This window comes from Clytia hemisphaerica, unplaced genomic scaffold (assembly GCF_902728285.1).
Source record: "Clytia hemisphaerica strain Z4C2 unplaced genomic scaffold, Clytia hemisphaerica genome assembly, whole genome shotgun sequence".
Classification (NCBI taxonomy): Eukaryota; Metazoa; Cnidaria; class Hydrozoa; order Leptothecata; family Clytiidae; genus Clytia; species Clytia hemisphaerica.
In genome coordinates this window covers 340009-363936 of record NW_027103260.1, presented here as the reverse complement: position 1 = coordinate 363936, position 23928 = coordinate 340009, and the positions used below count along the sequence as shown (strand labels likewise).

General features: G+C 35.5%; 1 protein-coding gene across 1 annotated transcript; it reads left to right on the top strand.

Annotated features, from left to right (window-relative positions):
- The first annotated feature begins 5744 nt into the window (after positions 1-5744).
- LOC136799123 (uncharacterized) lies at positions 5745-22717 on the top strand. The gene is made up of 19 exons (XM_067055812.1): positions 5745-5950; positions 6173-6245; positions 6563-6673; positions 7585-7709; positions 8633-8816; positions 9181-9471; positions 9867-10007; positions 10448-10630; positions 11522-11643; positions 12140-12416; positions 13102-13415; positions 13927-14203; positions 16517-17069; positions 18747-19023; positions 19546-19865; positions 20439-20622; positions 20982-21209; positions 22409-22493; positions 22712-22717. The coding sequence occupies exons 1-19, from the start codon at positions 5814-5816 to the stop codon at positions 22715-22717; spliced, it is 3888 nt and encodes a 1295-aa protein (XP_066911913.1). The 5' UTR covers positions 5745-5813.
- The last annotated feature ends 1211 nt before the right edge of the window (positions 22718-23928 follow it).

Genomic DNA, 23928 nt, shown 5'->3' with positions numbered 1-23928 from the left:
TCCATATTTTGGATGAATATGTAATAAGAATTTAAGCGTGACGATTGGCTGAGAAAAATCTGAAGGAAAACAATCAACGTCAATAAACACAAACATTTTCCTTTTAAGTAGGACGTTTGGGGCGTGGTATATTAGTCCAGTGAATGAAATTCCTCCAAAAGAAATCCATGAAGTAGGCCTAAAACGGCCATAAATGACCAAAAATAGCAAAATGACGCATTTCACAGTGCTGTAAAGATACGGAAAATCAACAAGGTGAAATATTCTAAACAACCTAATATCATGATTTTTAAGACAGCAGAAAAAATCTTTGTTGAAATTGTTGTCTTGTTTTTGTTTTTTTGTTTGTTAAATGCTGTTTTGTTGGGGTTTTGTTACCATCGTGACTGCCTGTCATATTAAAAGATAAGAAAATATGCAATAAACTTTTAAGATTTGAAGAAGTTACTGTAAAAAAGCGAGAATAATGACAGACGAGGCAGGAAACACAAAATAAAACAAAACGAAAACCAACCCCAGGGGCTGTAGCGCGACCTTTTGATCACTCCAGGCTAAAAAAATCACGGATTATTCGTATAGAAAATATTAAGATTTTGCATTAAATAATGTTCCGATTTTTTAATTATTTGCCATTTTGGCGAAATCAATATCAGCCATCTCGATGGAGTGTTCGGTTTCTTCGTGTTTCTCGTATGCATAAAAGTCAGGAACGTAATAAAGAGAAGTTCATCTTTGAACGGATACAGTTGATCAGCAAAGACGTCGGAATGTAATGTTTTCTCCGAGATTCGTGTTGTCACGTGTGAAAAGAAACGATCGCATTCACGACTCTTTCTTCTAAAACAGGTGAGAACCAGCGGTGTGAACGAGCCTCTTTCCACCGATTGAATTATTTCGTTGTAACACCTCCCTTTTTCGTTTTCGCTCTTCTTGTGTGCAGTCTGAAGACTCTGATTTAAGTGGCTCTTAGCTATTAAGTTATTAACGAAATATCCAAGGTGGGAACCATGCTTTATTATTGCATCCTACCAAATTATCAGTATTCTCAACTTGCCTACCCCTGAGATGTCATCTGTTAATGCCAACTGTAAGATCTTGTTGGTTTCAAGTGTTGTTAAAAGCGGTGTCAGACCAAGTGCGTACACATAGACATGGCAACCGGGTCTCTTCTCGTGGTTACTTCTTTGGAGAAAATCTCTCCCCCACCATTGATGAATAAGCGTGTCAGTTTTGAATAGGAGTTATGGATATAAGTTACCAATTTGGGGTATCTTGATGTTGTGAAGCGTAGCTTTGTGGTTTAGCGAATTAAAGGCGACTTGTATCGACTTGTATTGTCTTTGTATCGACTTGAATAAACGCCTCTGTTTCATCTTCCTCAAAGGACTCTTTGATGGCGTGAACTGCAACCTCGACTCCAGCAGTTCTTAGTATCTATCAGTCTTAATTAAATCCGTCTTGTTTGACAATATACGAGAAATCCACGCTATTTTTCTCTAAATTCACGCATTCATGCAATGTTTTTTTTCCCCGCAAATCACGCAATTTTTGTTCACGCAATGTTTTCCAGTTCACACATTCACGAAATTTTTAAATTTTTTTTTTTACGCATTCATGCAAGTGAAAAAGCCCATTCACCAACTCATGCAAAGCGCTTGGGGCCTGATTCAAGTGACAGCATTCATTTCGTCTTCAAGCATCAGCATCAAGATTCGAGGGACCATGTGACCCTTAGTCAAATTCAATTTCTACGCAATTAATATTACGTCTATTCCACTTTGCGACTTTTTTTGAATGTTTGGAGCCCAGGTTTTCGCGGCTAAAAAAAATTCAAACTTGCGTCAAACCACTTTAAAAGCTTCTATTTTTCAAAAATTTTCACCAAGAAACAGAATGAAAAAATCCCGAAAAGATTTGGTGAGGTGCTCGGTACTCGGTATGTAGCCTATACTAGACGTCACCCGCGTTTTTCTACGCCATCAACATTAAATTCTGCTTTGCAACTTTTTCAAATGTTTGGAGTCCGGGTTTTTTTTTTACGTCACTTTTAACTTTCGAAGCTCCCGCAGTAGCTCGGAGTTGATGCCATCGTAGATGAGTAGCATTGTACCACTATCCTTTTGAAGATTTTGATAGAAGTTGTATAGCTGACTGAACCTTTCCTTTCAGCTTTGTGAACGTTTTCGTCACATCACCATTCGATTGACTTTAACTGTTGAAGACACCACAGTATACTTTTCCCCTCTTTCAGCTATCAAGCTTGTAATGTTACCATCTTTCTATTTCTAAACTACTAAAGCTCCATTCTTCTTTTGATGTGATTTTTAATTTCAGCAGTTTTACAAGTTCTGTCGGTCCTTTGGAGAGGATCCGATTTGGAAGGAGCCTTTGCAGCTTGATCCAGTTGTCCATGAAAAAGTTTTCAAGAATATTTTGTCAAAAAAGTAAAGTGTCCACATACTTTTGGCTTTTGTTACAAAGACGCCATAATAGAGCGGGCCGCCCGGAGACTTATAAATGAACGCCCGCTGTGACGCCTGCTAGGATGTGATTGAAACAGTCAGGATATAAAAAATTATTCCTTTGAAGAATAATTTACGAGCTGAAATGATTAGGATGCAAAAACTAAGGACGCTTTCGAAAGATCAGAGAGCGCCATATCCACAAAAACAACAAACCCACATGGCCAAAATGATGGTACCTGGTACCCTGGAACAAGAGTTGAGTTTTAGTCTTTTGAAGTTTTAGAAATCTAGGAATTTTTTATTTACGCTCTTTATTTGACATATCAAGATGTGGAAAATATATAATGGTTAGTTATCATTGCAGTTTGCATCAGGATTAATTGCAAAAACGCATGGCATTTCTTTTTGACATTTGATGAAAAAAACAATTGATGATCAATTGATACATTGGGCCATTCCAGTTTTTATTCGTTAACCCCCAATGGGCGACATGGAATTTCCGTAGCAAATTGCTTTCAAGAAAGTCCGGAATTTCCGTAACAAATTTACAAAATACCTATCAAAACTGTGGAATTCCGTTACTGTAACCTAAAAAAATCATGGAATTCCAATACTTTAATGCAAAATTAAGTAAATTTCATGGAATTCCAATACTTTCTCTTTAAAATTTGCCTGGAATTCCGTGCCAAAATTTATTTCAAAAATTGATGTCATCCATTAAGGGGTAATGTTTTTTTTCTGGAATGGCCCATTGATACTCATAAGGTTTTAGAATATGTGCGATTACCCAATAATTATTAGAATCAATCGATATCCGATGAATCGCTTGGTTATTGATTAGTCAACAATTGGAAAAAGTTATTTTGATTGTAACTGATTGTATAGACCTTTTTTCAAAGAGGCCACCCTGTTGAACAATTATGTAGTCCAGCAGAAAAACAATGATAAAACCATGCAAAATTATTACAATATGCATGATACAGTAATTATGCATGGATCTATCATTGTTTTTATGGCTGGACTACATAATTATTCAACAGGACGTCCTCTTTGAAAAAAGGTCTATCGAGTGGGAGAGTTCTGGGATAAAGTACTACCGTAAGTTGGTCCTTCCACCATATCTAATACCAGACGTCCGCGCTCGATAGGATCGATATGTGATCAATGGATTACTTAACGATCCGGATAGGAGATCGATGGAAGATTCAGCCATTAAAAAGTCTTGAGTATCGATCCTTCGTTGATCCATTATCGAGCTAGTATTTCAATCGAGTATACCGATTCGTCATCGATCGTTAATCGATTTGTTATCGATCGTAAATCGAGTATGGAGTCGATAGGGTCGATTAGATCGATGGTAGATCGATAAATAATCGATAACTAATCATAAGCTTAAACAAATCTTGAGTATCGATCCTCTATCGATCTCCTATCCGGATCGTTAAGTAATCCATCGATGACATATCGATCCGTCATCGAGCTGTTCCGATGCTCGATCCTATCGAGCGCGGACGTCTGGTCTAATACCGTATTACTTCGAATAAACGCCCTCCTTCTTTTAAACGCCCCCCTCGAATAAACGCCCCTCCTAAAATCGAAAAAATTTAATAAACGCCCCGGGAGTTTATTCGAAGTAATACGGTAGTTGTTTTGGTGAACGCGACGGTCTTTTGAATAACTAGTTGCTCCACAGCCAGTTACCTAGAGACAAGATGATTTATCATGTTTTTATTTGATGAGGGAAAGTAATGTATGTGGAGTAATTAAATTAGTCAGCCTGGGAATAATAAAAGGTTGGAATTGCTGATTGCTATCGTAGATTTGTCTAACCTCGACATATAGATCTTGTTATTTCGACACCGGATCTGCAAAATAGTGATTGGAAAGGGATTCCTGCCCGAAAAATGAAACTTTGTCAGGGCATAGCTATCATGAAAATCAATTTAAAATTTGGAAAACTTCTGTTCATACCAGCTAAGTCATCAAACTAAATTAATTGAGAGCAAGCTAGACAGTCTAAACTTAAACTCCTATATATCAGGATTAGAAACTAGGCTAGTCTTACCTCTTTTACATTTCCCTTTACAACAATACAATGCTGACAAGTTGACACAACACATTGACAAGTAATATCGCTGACTGAGAGAAGTTTTATTTCGAAACCTGCAACAAAAACGAAAGTGGTCTCTTCTACTAATTGCTTCCTGGCGCTCTTTTGCAGCTGTTTATCAAATTTCCACCAATGAGGATGCTGAATTTCAAACAGCCCTTCTTTTTGGCACCCGTTGCCTCTCAGTGCCTTGCATGGTGGGCGGCTGTAAAATCCCACCCTTTATTTATATTTCAATCTGTGATCCTAAGGCTTAGGTTTTTTCTCATCTTCAATTTACTGAAGAAAGTGGGAATTTGATGCGAGAGTTAAATGCGAGAGTTAGATTGTCAACAAATTGCCGTAAAAAATCATTGAATAAAAGAAGATTTTTAATTTTTTAATATTTTCATTTTGAAGAATTGGTGTAAAAAAGTGAAACATGGAAAAGTTTCATTTTTTATTGGTTTAATTGAAATATTGTAGGGGATTTGGAAAACATTCTATGTTTTAATCAAATTGTAAAACTCTAAAATCTGATTAGAAACATCAAAACAAATTGTAAGTTAATATTTGTATAACTCTGCCGAGTCACCTGACAGTCTTGCCGGGATTCAGACTTTCCTATGCTCAATGTATGTCAGGTGTCTGATATGTTAGATTTAAATTCCAAAACATATTTTCTAAAAAATTCATTTAGTGTTTGTTTTTTCCTTTTGCAGATCTATTGACAAAAAAGGGTGAGGATACTCAAAATAGCACCAACTTACAGTGCTATCTTCAACTCCCTATTCTTAGAAAGTTAGCTCTTAATATGGTACAGTAATGTTTTCTGATTTGTTCTGGTTCTTACCTCAAAGCTCATCTCTTTGCAAATAATAATTTCTCCTCAGAAAATTTCCAGATTTAGGTAAAAACCTATATGAATCTCTATATTTTTATTTTGAAAAAATTGAAGGTTTCTTTCTTATAAGTCTCTTTTGCGTAAAGACACACAGAAAGCCTAATGCTCATTCATACTGTTCGGTAAATTATACCAAATCACAAAGATGAGGGTGACTCCTGGATGGTGATTTTATACACGATTCACATCCCCTATATTAAAATTGACTTTTGGGATGCGCACAACCTAACGTATGTAATGGTTAAATATTATCAGTGAGAAATTCTTCATTTAAAATTCTTCCTGTAGATAATTATGAAAATAGAAGTGTCGACAGATTTAATAATAACATGAAATTTTGATAATTTTACCTGGTATGGAAGGAATCTACAATTGTTCATCTTCAGAAAAAGTTCTTAATCTGGAGAAAGAGCTTGAGAAGGAACTGAAGGATTTGCAAAATGAAATCGAAGCTGGTGGAGTCATCGGGAAAACAGAACATCAAAGTTTTAGGTATGTCTTTGCTTAATATAATAATAATATTTAACCTTTCTCAGTGTTCCAAATTTATTATCATTATTATCATATTACATTTCTTCATTAGGACGACTATACCTTTATGAATCTTGAACTATTTTGTTTTTTCTTCAACTTTAGCAAATGTTGTTTTTTTTATACAGCAAACAAACCTCGATTATTTTCAAATAAATTGATTTAAATTCCATTCTTTTTCAGCTCTGTCCCAATTCCTAATGATGCTAAATTCTTCAGAAAACAACGAAAGATTGCTGTTAAAAACTGTTTAAAGGTTAATGTGCTTCATTCGTTTGTGCTATGAAATAAAGTTTGGTTGAAATAATTAGACGAGTTTGCTTAAAAGGACATCATTTAATCCATCTTCAATTACTTACACAGCATTTTTAGACAAAAGAAAGAACAACTTTCTCTCAATTTTTTAGAAATTCTTTTGTTTAGAATATCTTTAAGGTTAGGAAATATTCAAGCCTAATGGGAAAGAAATAGAATGAAAAGTTTGTGAGTGATATTCATGTTATACTATTCTTCCAGGAATAGGCTTGTATGATTTAAGAATACTAATCATGATATTTCATTAAAAATCAATAGGTTCGAGAAGCTAAACCATTGTTGTTGCAAAGCGAACTGATGAAAGAAGAGGTTGATTCTTGTCTGAAGAGTGAATACACAAATGAATCAATCCCTGTACTGTTACATCAGGTATGGATTTTTGAACTTCTTGTGTATAACATCCCTTGACTCTTCCAATCAATTTGTCAACATAACGTAAATAGTATATAATATATATATTTTTTGTATTTTTCTCATTCTTTCCAGGGGGGGGGTCCATGTACAAAACAGCGGCATGTATCAGTACTTTGTAGCAAATTTCGATTTTAAACACCCACCCACCCCTATAGTACAAAATGTACAAAATACTATCTAGCAAACTCCCAAAAACACCCCAACACCCCCTATATTTTACAATATACTATCCAGTACTATCCAGCAAACTCCCAAATACACCCTGACACCCCCTGTATAATACAATATACTATCAAGCAAACTGCCAAATATACCCCAACACCCCCTTACATAGTACAATATACTATCCAGAAAACTACCAAATATACCCCTAAACCCCTTCATAAAATAAAAATTTTAAGCCAAAAAACTTGAAACTTTGGGGCAAGCTTTTTATTCTTCCCATATAAAGTTTTTCAAAAAATTTTCTCGAAAATTGACAAAAACAATTGAGAATTAAAAAAAAATTTCGACAAAAATCTAAAATAAATCACAATTTGATTTGATTTTGGCTTTTTAGTACACAATACTAAGCAGAAAATCCGAAATTTGACCCTGACACCCCCTGTATAGTACACGTATACTAAACAGCAAATCAGAAATTTGACCCTGACACCCCCATGTATAGTACACAAGTACTAAACAGCAAATTTTTTTTGAAAACACCCACCCACCCATCCCATTTTGTACATGGACCCCCCCTGTTCTTTCTCCTCTCCCAGGTAGAGCGCATTCAATTTGATATTGTTGTTGTTTTGTTTGGAATTTACAAAAAAAAATAAATGAATCTCTCACAAATAAAATGATTGAATTTTACTTAATTTTAGTTTTTTGTTGAACGAGTGAAAGAATTATCACAATTGAAGATTTTACACATGAAGAGATGGACGAGGTTTTGTCATTATACGAAAGAAAGGGAGACGGTTTATCCGCAATACAAAAAGAGCATGGAGTAAGGCTTTTATATTTGTTTCATTTAAAGTCTGTAAAATCAATAATCATGGTATTCTGTAATTGTATACTGTATAATTCTGGCGTACCATTACCAGTAGAATCTCAACATATCAATTACTGTAAATTTCTACAAGTACTAAGAAAGTAATGGAAACTATAATCTCTCAAATTTTGAAAGTTGGTCTTTCTCCCGTTAAATTACGCAATAGCGGTCTTACATGATTTGTTAAGTTACGTAACTCCCGCCATTATCGAAGCAAAAGTTCTATTTACGGGAGTCACGAACATCACTTGCCTCGTTTTGAAATTATTGCCAAGGTAATTAACTCCCAGCAGGTTTTATTAAAACTACTTTTTATTCATAAAAAATCATTTATTATTTTGTTTAAATACGAGGCAAGTGATGTTTGTGACGTAATTTATAAAAAGGTCTATCGCCTCCATGGATTTGAGCGCTTGCGAAAAACCTTTATATTAGTATTTTTACAGACAAATAACGTTATACAGGACATTACTGACAATTTTTAATGTCTACTATCAAAATGGTTTTGGGTTAATTTTTCTAGGCTTAAAATTGACTGCAACGAATTTTAGATTATGGCCTGCTGAATTATAAGCAGATTCCAGTGTAATAGTCACCATTAAATATGTTCTTAAGTCTACCAGCGCATTGTAAGTTTTTATTGTTTTTTTCACAACAAAAGTGTGCTGTTTGCATCTCTTTTTTGAAATAAGATCCAAGTCTTTAAGTCAATTCGCGTTAAGTGTGCACTCTATTTTGCCACCATGTTGAACCCACTCTCAAGGTATTTTTTCTAATCACGCTGAAAGGGTTTTTTCACATCAATGGAGGCAAAAAAAAGCTCACTCAAAGTGAATGGACATCAGTTTCAAATACATACTGTTTTTTACTTATTTTAGTGATATACTGTTAGAATGCCAAGATGCTTACGACAGAGCGTCTCGTTTGTCAGTCTGCTGTGAACCGTTGATCACCAGTCAACCTATACCTATCTCCATGGTCAAAAGTGAAGATCTTGCAATCTACACGCGTTGGTTTGTTTATTATTTGCACTCCATCAAAAAGATTACTCATTTTATAAAGGTAAGTTAGCATAAATTAGGGGGGAAATTTAGTGCAGTTCAAATGCACTTTCATATTATGCCACTATTTTTGGCAATTTCCGTTGAACTAATACTCACCATTTGTTACGAATTTTGTACCCTGTACCAGACGACAACGGCTTTTTACTCGACGCCGTTCTAAAAGAATGGCAAAAAAATGCGTGTTGGGATAGATATAGAGAGGGTACGAATAATGCTTGACTTGAAAGTTCATGATGAGACCAAATTTTACGAAATAAGCTTACAAGTCTAGCTAATCACGATATCTCATCCTCTCCCATACTGTAGGTTTTTTAAAATTGCTTTGATTTATAAAGTGGCCCTAATTTCTTTCTTTATTACAGGTCATAGAATGGTTACCGCAAACAAAATTTTTACTATCCAAAAAGCATGATAAATTGGAAGAAAAGAAAACAGTATCTAATTCAAACAAAAAGTTTACGTCTCGTGATGAAAGTAATGGCTTAGTTTCTCCAAGGTTTTTGAGTCCACGATCCTTTTGGAAGAGAGATGAAAAACCAACTCCTGTGTCAGAAACGAGTAAAGATATCAATCCTTTGCCCTCATTCAGTACTGAGATTGAAGATTTCTCCAAGCAATTGGATGTGCTTTTAGCGAATTACGACATCAAAATGGTTTGTATTCTTTTTCACGTGGTTTTAGGCATTTTTATTGTCGAAAAATGTCTGTTTCTGTTCGTTCATAACTTGTGGATTTAGCACAGGTCAAATTGCATTTTGACAAGAGCTGCGTCATCCAACCTTTGCTAACTGAGTCTATTTTTGCCCTTACCTGAATGACGTCATACTCTATAATGGCACTCGCGGCTCCCTGTTCAAGTCGACGCTACAACTGAAAACTAGGTGAATAAAGATTTTTGTAGCTAAAATTTATTATATGGAATATCTTTTAAGATCGGCTAATAAATTTATAAATAGGGTTGAGTTTTATAAAATTAGTACTGTACTTTATTGTATTGTCCTCTGTTATTTATGTATGATAATAAACTTCGTTGTTTATTTTTCTCCAGCGTTGCCATCAAGTTGAGAATCAATCTGACGGCATGGATATGTACAATCTAGTCATCCGCAAATTCAAACAACATCATTTCATTCAAGAACAAAATCGTTTATTTCCAATCTATGATTCAGAGACACTCGAGAATTCAAAGGTAATTGTTCGAAATTGTTGCAAAATGTCTACTTTTAATGCAGTCCTTTAGAGACTGTTTGGTATTTATAAGGCGGAGAAATTTAAAAAACCGTCCTGTTCGATATGCCTGCTCTTTTGGATTCTTCTGTTAGCAAATGAAGGTTATATTTGATTTTTATAATATTGTTAGGATTTCAATTGAGCTGCGACATGGCCAATCCCTTTTAACAGAAGTTCTGACTTAAATTAAATTGCTAAATAGAGGTTTTTCACCTTTATAAAGTTGCGTAACATCCGCCATTACGGAAGCAAATTTTCGAATCTTTAGATGCGATCCTTTACACAAATCGAACGTTTGCTTCCATAATGGCGGAAATTACATAAATTAACAAAATATGAAAAAACCTCTGAAATGAGGAAGAAAAGCGAATTTAATCAGACTTTAACACTCTCTGCTAGGAAACGAAAGAAAAAGGTCACATGACGTACAAGAAAGAAAGTAATTGGTTACCTTTCATACAAATTCTACCTGATGTCTACAACACTCAGAAAGCAGCTTTAACCAAACTGAAGGAGCAAGACGCAATGGATCAATTGATGTTTGTTCAATCCAAAATATTAAGTGTCAAATCTTCTGATAAGGTTTGTTTTAATTTTTATAGACCTTTTAATAAATTACGTCACAGGCAACGCTTACCTCGTTTTAAATATTGCTATGGTAATTGATTCCCAAAAGGAGTTCATAAGAAGTTGACTCTATTATGAAAGTGATGGATTCAATCACCTTGATAATGGTTTCAGAACGAGGCAGTCACTGCTCTCAAAATAATTTATGAAAAGGTCTATTTTCAAGACTTTTATTAAGGCTGATCTACTAGGATCCTCCATAAGAAAGTAATAAAAGTGAAAATATAGTTTTGTACCCCACTGCTTGCTTATAACATTACGGCTTCACATCGTTCTGGAGTGAAACAGTTCTGAAATATTGTGTAAATACAAAAAGTTTGAAACGTCAAAAAATAAGATTTTTAAAGCGAATCGAACAGGTCTTATTAAACTGTTTTCATTGGAACGGAACTGCTCCGAGACGTCCTGAAAAGAATTATGAACACTTCCTTCTTGTAAAAGAACCATTACCGGTACGATACGTTACCGTAACTCGATGTAACGTCTTGACAGAGTTGACTTTTTCGGAAACTTGACGGAATGAATATCATTAATGGTACAACTCTTATAAGTATGCTTAACCAAGCTTTTCATCTCCTGGATATCTACTCTCCGGTTCATATTAATCTCGGGACAACGGATTTCTTAATTTTCGGGGAATAATTGCGGAAAAATCTATCTGGGATTGCTTTGTCTAAGTCATAATTTCGATTTGTTTTTAACTTCGCTAATGGAATATATTCTTCTTTATTACTCGAGTGAGAAGGTGATACTCGATATAAACAAAACGCAATCCTGTGCAGATCAACATAAACAGTTAGTAAAGGGTTCGTAACGCTCTGTATGTCTTATCTATCTTTATATCAGGTATTATACTTGCTGAAAGAACACGCCAAACAAATCGGAAGTGATTTGAAAACCTCTTCATCGACCAGTTTGTTGAGAAGAAATACCAAAGATGTTTGGTCCAACGTTTTCAACTTCAAAAGGTATGTCAATTTAAAATAAGAATTCACAGGATAATTGATTAAATGATTCTTTCGAAAATCGAAACTCACAATTATACCCCTCATTTCATGAGATTTTCTTGACAGTAACTAATGGTGAAAAGAATTCTCTTTTTATTGGACATAGTTTATGAAATACAATTGACGCTCTCTAATTCTATCTTCAAGGGGAATTGGATTTTTATCGAATAAGGGATCTTATCGAATGAGGGAGCGTCGTTTATGAGGGTTTCTTGTTGACAAGGACTTTAAATTTCATCGAATAAGGGAGGCTATCGAATAGTAGAACTTTGAATTAGAGAGTGTCAACTGTAACTACCATCTGGACTAAAATTATTGACGACTTTTTACTTAGACTTAGACTTTCCACTTTCTCCACTTGTTGTATATCCAAATAATAGTAAACAGACTATACTATTTAGGTTAAATTGTGACCATTTGTTCGATCCTATATTTTTTGAAACTCTTTATATTTCAGTAGACCACAAAGCGCGCGCGGTGGGAATAATAGCGGTGGGTATGAAGAAAACTTATCGTCCAAAGGAAGTGAAACTTTCGATAAATCATCAGGCAGCGGTGAAAATGGCGGTGGTGGTGGTGGTGGTGGTGGTGGAGAGTTTGATATAACCGAAGCTGTGCATAAACTAGGCTTGGAAGATGATGACAGTACAAAAACACATTCGTTCAATGTAAATGGTGCTTTGTTATCGCTAATGCTTTTAAGACATCTCAAGATTAAAGATCACCGTAGAACCGTATGTAGTTTTCCTTTGGTTTCATTTTTGGAGATTTTTGTAGCACTGTTTTATAAAATGTGACCAACCAGCGTCCAAACAACACGCTATACGGCTGTTAGGTGAACTGGATTTTACATTTTCTTAGTTTTCTCTTAAAGGACATGATTTAGCGTTTCTCCTACCATTACCATTTGCTTACAGTCTTACACAGCAAAATAGAACAACTCTCCCCTCCCGCATTTAGAAATTATAATGTCGATTCTGGTCTATTCTGTATTATCTGCTAAAGAGGACGTGGCTCGTTTTTATATCATAGAATATCTTTACATCATTTCCTGTAGCATTTCGGAATGTGTGACATTTTAATGTTTCACTTTCTCATTTGATTAGCCGTCAAGTAACCCGTGGGGGGGGGGGTACTTAGGCAAAAATGGGTGCTGGGTATGTACGTTTCTTAAGAGTCGGTTTTTCACATTTCAAAGTCTCTCTAAGGTCGGAAAAATCAGAGATTTTAAAATCAGTCTCTTTTAGGGTCGGAAAACGGGCAAGCAACTCATGAAAAGGCTGGAAATTTTTTAAGGTGAACAAGGTTTGGATATTTGCCCGTACTCTTCTTTAGATTTTGGTCCCCAGCTGCCGAAAACACGCTATCGTAATTCCAATCAGATATCTCATTTTGAATATAATACTTTTTTGTTTTCAGGTTTTGAACACGTTAAACTATTTCCGATCAATAGAACGAACACTCACCATCAATGATGTCGGTTTCTCTGCGAAGGAGAGTAAAATCCATTCGTCAAGTTACAAACCACACCACGAAGGAGTGTCGGGCGGGATTGGAGATCACCAATACACCCATAACACGCCCGTTGATTACATTAAGCATCAATTTAACACCCTCCAAGATTTGGATGTGGAAAATTATGATGATTTTTATAGTATAGAAGATAATTTGGTTCATGTGCAAGATCAAAAAGGATGGCTTATTATGTATGATGCAGCTTTGAAAGATTTTGGGTAGGTGTACAATTGAGAAAGTATCTTACGTCGCTCTTTCTGCCAATCTATACGTTTGTGTTTAGCCCAAAGTCCATTTAAGGTTCAAAATTCTGACAGGAGTCTAAATCATACAAGATTTAATTTCAATCTTCTAATGACTATTCTTGCTTGTGTCTTGAGTTGCTATAGTACGTTATTACTCAAATAAGAGTTATAAAAACAACAAAAAGGCAAAATAGGACATTTTCGTTGGGAGTAAGTTGTTATAGTATGACTTCGAAAACGAGATGCCTTGGATTTTTTACAAGATGCTTAACTGATTGGTTATTTTTAAACAATAGGGGTGACGCGTTCGTTAGAAAAAGTAATAAAATCGTTTGTCTCAACATTTAACGACCAACAGAGTCATCAAAGAACTTGTAAAAACCCCAGCTTGACCCTCGAAAACGGGGTACGAGGTTCACGATGTTATTTATTAAAAGGCCTATATTGGTCCCACCTTTTAATCGTAAAAATACTTCCTTCTCAGTGAATTGGAAAGCGAAATGATGTTGATAGCAACACATTATTTGGAGGCTGCTTGTCAAGACAACGAAGATGCTCAAAGTAGACCACGTAGTAGTCACAAAAGAGAAGCTATCAATCTAGACTACTACGGTCTGCGAAATGTCGATCGATTTGCTGTCCTATATGATTTGTGGCAATGGGAGATGAAATTTCAAGAGAAGAAAAGACAATTATTGGATTGCTTTTTGGAAGCCTATCATCATATTACTAATGAGAAAGAAGCGAAAAAAATGTGCCAGGTATGTAAATATTTTAACAATTTAATTTGAATTCTGTTTTATGATTTCAAGACAACCCAAAAACAAAAACAGTATGGCACTGTTCCCTAGTTTTAAGGATACAAGCTTTTAATGCATTTTTTCTCTATTATCATATTTCATTATTGGAGTGTTCTCTTTTACAGCAAGATCAGTGCGAAAAACATGCTTAAAATCCTAGGGACGCCTTCTTGATCTTAACATAGCAGAATATCATAGATGATTTTGATAATTTAATTAGTAGTGTTTATTGTGAATTAGAAATTTACTCAATAAAGCTATTGGACCATTAGAAAGCAGAATCTATTGAGCCCTGAAATGACTTTTATCCTCAGGGTGCTTATAAAAAGCAAAACGCCTTACAAAAATAAAATCGTCTGTAATCTGATTCTTTTCAAATACGTAAGAAATTTGTATGTGATCGTAAAAGAGATTTTAGATGTATTTTTAAAAGTGATAGTTTAGTCATATCATTGAACTATATTTGAGTCACTCATACTTGTATCGCTTCAAAGATGAGTTCAGTTCACTCAGATGAAAGAAATTTGGCTCATTGTGCTGCTACAGCAATAAGCCACCCTCAGCAAGCTGCCAACCATGATGTAACAAAACTCAAAGGAGAATATGAAAGACAAATCCAAACATTGAAGTTGGAACAAAAAATTCAACTTTTGGAATTGGACAACAAAATGTCGAAACAAGAAAATGACAACAAAACAAAGATTTTAGAGTTGCAAAACGAAAATCAATCGCTTAAGTATGAAAATGAGTTAATGAAAGTAAAGAGTGCTCATGAGCTACAATCCAACAAACTTTTGGTGGATTCAAATTTAGAAAGACAAATGGCTGCCAAGGAACTCGAGTTTCGAGACCTAGTAAAGGTAAAGGACGAAGAAATCACTGAAAAGGAAAAGGAGCTTCTTAAGCAAGAAAATATGCACAAAGTCGAAATGATTAAGATGAAGAACGAAATGGAAAAGACCATCGAGTCTTTATGCAACGAGATCGAAATGCAAAAAAATAAATTCGAGGAGCTACCGAAGGAAATGGGTAACCCAAATGAAATTGTTGTAAAGAAAGAAGAAGCAGTTAATCTATTTGAGTTACCTTTGATGGAACAGCTAGAATGGGGCACAAATATCATTTCGAATGAAAAGTATCAAGAATGGTATAAACATATTATCAATGCAATGGAAAACAAAAAACTGTACAAAAATGAACGCTTTTTGTACATTCGTAAAATCTTTGGTTGTTTCAAAAATAATCTTTTCTTTGTGAACCTCCACAGTGGCAAAGCGCGCGTCGAAAATGACACGGACTTTCAAGCGGAAGGTTTGGACACGCACGCTCTTAATAAAGGAACATTTGTATTGCTTCACCCGAAAGACGCATGGCAATCTCTTCGAACACAAAGAAGCGGTCGTTCCGGAACTTATGATTACTGGAAATTTAGTGATATTTCAAGAGAGTGGTTTTACGGTGCTGATAAAATGGCTATTGTTTGTTGGGTATCAAAAGACAATTAGACCGGCAAAAAAATATTCAAAAAATCATATTCTTGTTAAGATTTAATTATAAAATCATTGGTAATTAAAAATAAAATGAATAAATACCTTACATTTGACGGAGGATCGAGACAAAAATACCATTCATTAGATGCTTGAAATATCTTAATTTTGTATTATTATTATTCAACGCCCTGATGTCCTGTTGAGTGGAATTCAGGGACAAGATTCTCAAATTTGACAATGTTTTTGTAAATCATAGACCTCTAGAATAATTTGCTCAATTTACTATAGCATTATGTAATTTATAAATCATTTCCTAAAATTGTCGTTTCCTGGATCAACGCACCCAGTTACCTTTTTTGGGGAATAAAAATACAATGAAAACGACCATATACAAACCTCTCAAATCATTTATCAATTGAAATCCTTACGCAACTTGAATCAACAAGTTAAATTTTTCGTTTTTTGGCCAAATCTGTAAAATCGAATCCGTAACAATAATTTCTAAAGTATATTTGTTTTTTTGAGACATTTTGCCAAATAAGGCCTGGTGATTAAGTGGACTAATTTTTGCGAGAATTATTTTGCCAAAACCCCTAGTAAAATTAAAGAAATTAATTGAAAAAGAGGCTGATTCACAAAGAAATTTCGCGAAAATTAAAATATTTTTGAAAAGAATTATCTCGCTTAAATTTCTACTGGCAAAATTTTATCCGCTTAAGGTATGCATAAAGCGAGTGTACCTTGATTTGATTTTCTCATCACTTTTGTTTTTTTTTCTTTCAAGGTCCTCGTTAATATTATGTATCAGAGACCAAGGTTCAATTTCACTCATGGTTATTTCATTGAAAGCTACCAACAGGAGTGTAAACTCTTAGAAGAAAAATGCAAAATCATTAAACTCATATTAGACGATCATATACAAGAACAAAGACATTACACACAAACAATCAACCGTGACGAGAAACGGTATTACGGTATGCCCGGCCCAATGATTCCGGTACAAGCCATCTCCGTGAATACAAGCCGCCCGGTTTTAAAAGACATCTTCATGTTGGAATTTCATCCGACCATAAGCACCATCGCCGCTGTACCATCTGCCATCTTGAAATCACACCGCGAACTAATACACATGTTTCAGCCTGAATCCATTACTGACGAAGTGAATCTGGAACTCAGTCTAGTGTCAGAGATATCAAAAGAATGGACAACGAAAGATTCCTTTGGGAATAGTTATTCAGCACAGACAAGGAAAGATGTTTTCTCGGAAATCTTTATCGAAGACCCAATGTTTGTTTGTGAAATAGGTGATTCTCTAACAGCTCAACATGATAGCAGAGGTATGGTGTTTTTATCACAGATTTTTAAAGCCCGAAGGGCTAGATGGCGTGTTCTGGCTGAAAAGTGTGTCGTATTTCGGTAGGAAATCCTACTAAAGCCACGTGACATTACAATAGAATTTAAGCGCTTGACCAATCAGAAGCTTCACGGATTTTCGAAAACAAAAGCAACAATATTTTTTGCGATATTCAACTTTTTGGACCTACCTGGAGGTCCTATAAATTAACCTGTGTTCGTCCGTCCGTCCGTCCGTCCGTCCGTCCGTCCGTCCGTCCGTCCGTCCGTCCGTCCGTCCGTCCGTCCGTCCGTCCGTCCGTCCGTCCGTCCGTCTGTTACCAACTTTTCTCGGGATTGAATCATAGGAATCTTTTGATTTTTGGTACAAAGATGCAAAATGGTGGTGGGCAAAATGTGACGGAACCCGATTTTCTAAAAAAAAATTTTTGGGGCAAATTTGGGCCAAAAAACGGCTAAAAAACGGGGTTTTTTGGACTTTGTGAAAAATTGGATCATTAATTTTTTCTGATTTTTCGCATGAAAGTAGGGTACCATCATAGATAAAAGATGGCTGAAGCAGATTTTTGCAAAAAAAAATTGTTGGCTCAAAAAACGCATGTTTATCTATAAGAACCACTTTTAATAAGCATACATCAATGTTCTTAGTCAAATTACTCAATTTTTATATGAGAAAGATGTTTTTTTTGCTCATGAGGCCTTACTGTTGAAGAATATGTGTGTTTAGACAGGAAATTTGGGTTGCTTGGCGTGTTTTTATAAAAAAACTGGCCAAATTCGATATGTTTTTATAAGCACATTATCAATTACTTAGGTATTAGCTTTTCTCGAGATTGGCTCTTTCATTCTTTATGATTTATTGCACAAACATGCATAACTATAAACCCTCGAATGTGACGGAGCCCGATTTTCGAAAGAAAATGTTTTTGGGCAAATTTGGGCCAAAAAACGGCTAAAAAAAGGGTTTTTTGGACTTTGTGAAAAATTGGATCATTAATTTTTTCTGATTTTTTGCATGAAAGTAGGTAAAAGATGGCTGAAGCAGATTTTTGTAAAAGAAGAATTTTTCAGCTCAAAAAACGCATCTTTATCTATAAGAATCACTATTAATAAGCATACATCAATGTTCTTAGCCAAATTACTCAATTTTTTAATGAGATAGATGTTTGTTTTTGCTCACAAAGTCTTGAATATGAAAGAATATTTCAAGAGCATGAAATTTTGGTTTCTAAACGTTTTTTTTATAAGAAACAAACGACTAATTTCAATAGATCGTCACTATTTGTGTTCTGAATGATTGTTTAATGGTCACGTCACGTAGATATCAATTATAAATGTGTTAAATGCATAACCAGGTAGGTCCATAAAAGTATCACTTGTTCATCTTAGAAAAGCACTCCATCTGGCCGTTCGGGCTTTACAGAAATCTGTAGTTTTTAAATACAGTCCTCTCAATATCTTTTTGGTATATCGTCAAAGCATTTTATAATGCTCGTAAAAATTCATTGCCAGACTAATATATCCCATATTCTCCTCAAATTTTTCCAAATTCTAAAAAAAACTAATCAAATGACAGGATTCCTTTCTAACGACGGATTTAATCGTTTAGGTATCGAACTGACATGTTTTAGAACGTTCAATTTCCAAAACCTTTTTTCCAGGGACACATAACAAACGTAAAGAAGAAATCAAAAAGATGTTGAACACGTGGTCTAAACTTCTGGAGATAATCACGAACAGACATCGTCTTTTGGAGAATATCAACGAAACTGATATTCTCCATAATGCTTACATTTTTAACTCCCGAAAGATTGGTGTGGATGAGTGTCATTTACACCTAAGACCAGTTTCGTTTGAGTACGCACAAGCAAAAACTAACGCTAAAACGAAACCGCTCTCTTTGAAAGAACTATTGGATGATGAGAGCCGAGTCGACAGGTAAGCATATGAACGCAATCACACTCTTCAACGCACTTTAATCACATTTTACCCCTACTAAAAGAGATAGCGGTGCTTTGTCCAACACAAATTGAGAGTACTTTGCTAATTTTTACCGAGTTTATGTATCGGAGGATATCGAGGGCGACGGTAAGAGAAATGATACAAAACAAAGTCGATAGTTGATGTACGCCTTTTCTCGCCTAAACGAGACGACAGTATTTTGGTGTTTTTACCGTCGTCGAGCAGCGTGGACGGTGATTTTGGAGACATGTAAATTTTGCTTGATACCGTCCCGCTCGATTTATCTCGAATACATAAACTTGCTTTTAGTTCCCAGTGGGCTGTAGGAGCGTTGAGCATCACTTTACAAAAAAATAAAATGTAAATGGGCTAAACCTGAAATCTTGCTCAAAATTAGCTGGGAAAAAATCATGTCACTTTGCCAAAATGTGTCACCTTCTTTGGAAAATTTTAGACTAAATATCCTTGTTATTCATCCCAAAATTCTCTTTTTTCTAGATACATACCTAACAATTCCAGTCTAGGAATTTCTGAGCTTGACGAAAAGCATGTTTCCGTGTTCAACTTTCGAAATCGTGAAGGGCTTATCAATTTAGTGTCAACATCCAATTCATCAGAAAAAGTACGCGCAGCATTATCCGCCCAAATTTGTCAGAAATTTCTACTGATGTCAGCAGTACAGCAGGTGAATGGGAGCTATAATGAGATTCGAAGTGAAGAAAAGCAGAGGTTGAAAATGGAACAGAGTAGTTTTTTGATTGGATCATCGAGGAGTTCGAGTCAATCTTTGATTAAAACAAGCTTGCCATCACAGCTCAGTAAGCTCGGAAATTTCTTTTATTCAATAACTTTACGAATTTCTATCAATAGCAAGATTTTTTATATTACGAAAACGGTCAATATAATATAACATACACTGTAGTACAGTCACTCTGTTTAAAACGATCCTTTTTCTCAAACCAGTCACCGCATTAAAGTCGCCATGATGAGAAATAAAGGTGTTTTCGGTCTTAGGCCTTGCATCTAATCGATAAAGCTAAGGATACACTGATAACACTTTACAGTCTGCTGCAACGCAATATACATTACGTTGTATATTTTCCTGAAATCACTCTACAACGCGATGAAAATATTGCAAAAAAAATTACAAAACCAATTCAAACTGATTTCGTTCCAAGCAAATTTGTTTGTTATTGAAGGTCTTTTTATCTGTTTTGATTGTAAATTTTTTGATGGTGGCTGCACTACAAAAAATCGCAGGTGGAAGTCGCCTGTAAAACTCAACAACGCAGCTTTAGCTTAAAGATCTCTACAATACGTCTTTCTGATTACCGTATTTTCAACATTCCATTCATTATGTATCCAGAAAATTACTTGCTTACTTATTTTAGTGATACCAATGACCCAGTCACAACAAATGTTCCACGAAAATCTTATCAACGATAAACTCAAGCGATCTTTCTTATCCTTGCAAGCTGAAAAGTCTTTTTACCGTGACCGAATGTTGAATGGATTTGTCAAAATGAAAGAAAAGAAACAACCAAAGACGATGGATGAGATTGTACGCATGAAATTGTATGTCCATTATTGCTGCCAATGTACTAACTAGACTAGAGTCTGAATGAACTTTGCTTTCTGAAGATTTTTTATGACGTTCAGACCAGTCAAGTAGACTAGGGTATACACTTTCGTTTTCAAAATTAAAAAAAAACACCAAACCAATGAAATATATTTTATAATCCCAGCCAAGTTTATGAAACTATTGTAATAAAAACACGAAAATACCTCCAAGATTTGAGAAAGAATTGGTCTAGAAAATCACGAAAATCCAAAGATCTTCGTATTGTGGCTATAGCGATATTCTTAAACTATAGTTTCATTTGGCAAACTATTCCTACTCAAGCTGTCATATAGTTTTTCTACTTTTCAACTAGGAATTTCATCCAAGAATATTGTGCATCATTACAAACACGCTTCTCACAACACTTATGTCGTGGTCAGCTCATCTCATATTTCTACAGTATGAAAACACTTTTGAAGAGTTTCCCTGTGACACGTGACGTACATTTCATGTGTGGCCACGACCAAGAAGAAGAAACGGGAAAAGATGACGAAGAAAAGAAAAAGGAGGTCATCGAGGACGAAATTGTCAAAGATCCAACGTATGTTTTTATTTACCGTGGGCTGGAAACTTTTAACTGACAATTTTACCCGGGCGGGGGGGGGGGGCGATACTAAAATCTTAGACATCATGTTGTTGTTGGTGGTATACCCAAAAAGCTTAAAAATCCTTTTAGTACCATAAGGAAAAAGTGGTATCCAGACTAAAATTTGAGAATTTTTTTTGTAAATTGGTACTAAAATTAGTAATTTTTCATAATTCAGAATTTTCTCATTTAAAGAAAATTTCCCAAGTTCAATTATTTTTGCATCCAGTCAAATGTCTTTAATGTTTGCTCAATTAGCGCTCCGCAACGCTTACGTCATAATTATTACTTTTCACTTTTTTGACATTTGTACGAGTTGCAATCCCACAATTCAATGCGGCTCAATTAAAGATACGCGCAAGTTGTTATTATATCTTTTGTCAAATGATGCAATTGGCGTACAAAAGACATTAACGCAAAGTTTGATGGAATTGGAACTCGTACAAACACATCGAGAGTAATGATTATGTCAAAAATAAAATCTATTTTTAGATTCAGCGCTGTGCGCTATTCATAAAGCATTGTTTAAAAGTATCAATTTTTTTGGGTGGTCTGTGTGTCAAAATGTCCCTTAAAATTTTAGTGCACGGGTACTAAAATACCACTTCTCTAAAATGGAGTGGTGGTATGCAAGAATTTCTCGAAAATCCTTTTAGTACTCGTATGTGTCCAGGATTTTAGTACCGAGCCCTCCCCCTGTCTCACCCCTTCTAAAAATTCCAAAGAAGGCTAATAAAAATTAATTAACCTTCAACGTTTATTTTCAAGGTTGACTTGTTTTTCCTTAAAAGTGATACACCTTTTCGACCTTAGTCGCGCGGTCAGATGCGTGCAGCTTAATTATTTAATCATCCCCCTAAACTCGATCCAATCCTTTTTGATACCTTTTTCTATTGTCTATATGTGCGAAAAAAGGACTGAGTTTTAGTGGGATAAAGCAGACGAAAAAGATGTCTGCGCGGCAATTGGTAGCTATGGTCGAAAAGGTGTAGCGTTGTACCTTTTGATACTTTAGCTATGAAGAGTTTTCACATTCACCAACATTCGAAACTTAGTTTGGAACCTTCATTCCACTGTTTGGATGCTTAAAACTTCAACAGAGATAATGTTGAACTATAGGAAAACTTTTTACAACAAGGTATAATTATTTTTAGGCGCTTCAAACAACGTCCAAAAAGATTTCTTTCATTAGACGGGAAACGTTTATTGAATCTTTGGTATATCCCACATTACTCTGAGGTATGTTTACACGTGTGATTTTTGTGGATACTTTTTCTTTCTTTTTTTAATAAAGAAAGCTGGGGTGGATTTTTTTCGGAAATGTACCGTATAAAAAGACTTTTAAAAATCAAAATTGCATCTTCCAGCAGCTGCTTTCTTTCCTCGTATCCTTTTCTTTTCGATCCCTTTCACTTTTTTTTTACTTACTCTATCCTGTCATTTTCGTTTTTTTTTAGTCTTAATATCATTTCATTCTTTTTACTCCTATCCTTCCTTTCAGCTTCCTCCTATCCATCGTTTTCGTTCTCTACTATCCATCGTTTTGTTCCCTCTTATCCACCGTTTCCGCTTCCTCCTATCCATCGTTTTCGTTTCCGCATATCCATCGTTTTCGTTCCCTCCTATCCATCGTTTTCGTTCCATCTTATCCACCGTTTTCGTTTCCTCCTATCCATCGTTTTCGTTTCCTCCTATCCATCGTTTCCGCTTCCTCCTATCCATCGTCTTCGTTTCCGCCTATCCATCGTTTTGTTCCCTCTTATCCATCGTTTTCGTTTCCTCCTATCCATCGTTTTCGTTTCCTCCTATCCTTCGTTTCCGCTTCATCCTATCCATCGTTTTCGTTCCCTTTTATCCATCGTTTTCGTTTCCTCCTATCCATCGTTTTCGTTTCCGCCTATCCATCGTTTTGTTTCCTCTTATCCATCGTTTTCGTTTCCTCCTATCCATCGTTTTCTTTTCCTCCTATCCTTCCTTTCCGCTTCCTCCTATCCATCGTTTTCGTTTCCTCCTATCCACCGTTTTCGTTTCCTCCTATCCATCGTTTTCGTTCCCTTTTATCCTTCGTTTTCGTTTCCTCCTATCCATCGTTTTCGTTTCCTCCTATCAATCGTTTCCGTTTTTTCCTATCCTTCCTTTCAGCTTCTTCCTATCCATCGTTTTCGTTCCCTTTTATCCATCGTTTTCGTTTCCTCCTATCCATCGTTTTCGTTTCCTCCTATCAATCGTTTCCGTTTTTTCCTATCCACCGTTTTCGTTTCCTCCTATCCACCGTTTTCGTTTCCTCCTATCCATCGTTTTCGTTCCCTTTTATCCATCGTTTTTGTTTCCTCCTATCCATCGTTTTCGTTTCCTCCTATCCATCGTTTTCGTTTTTTCCTATCCTTCCTTTCAGCTTCTTCCTATCCATCGTTTTCGTTCCCTTTTATCCATCGTTTTCGTTTCCTCCTATCCATCGTTTTCGTTTCCTCCTATCAATCGTTTCCGTTTTTCCTATCCACCGTTTTCGTTTCCTCCTATCCATCGTTTTCGTTCCCTTTTATCCATCGTTTTTGTTTCCTCCTATCCATCGTTTTCGTTTCCTCCTATCCATCGTTTTCGTTTTTTCCTATCCTTCCTTTCAGCTTCCTCCTATCCATCGTTTTCGTTTCCTCCTATCTACCGTTTTCGTTTC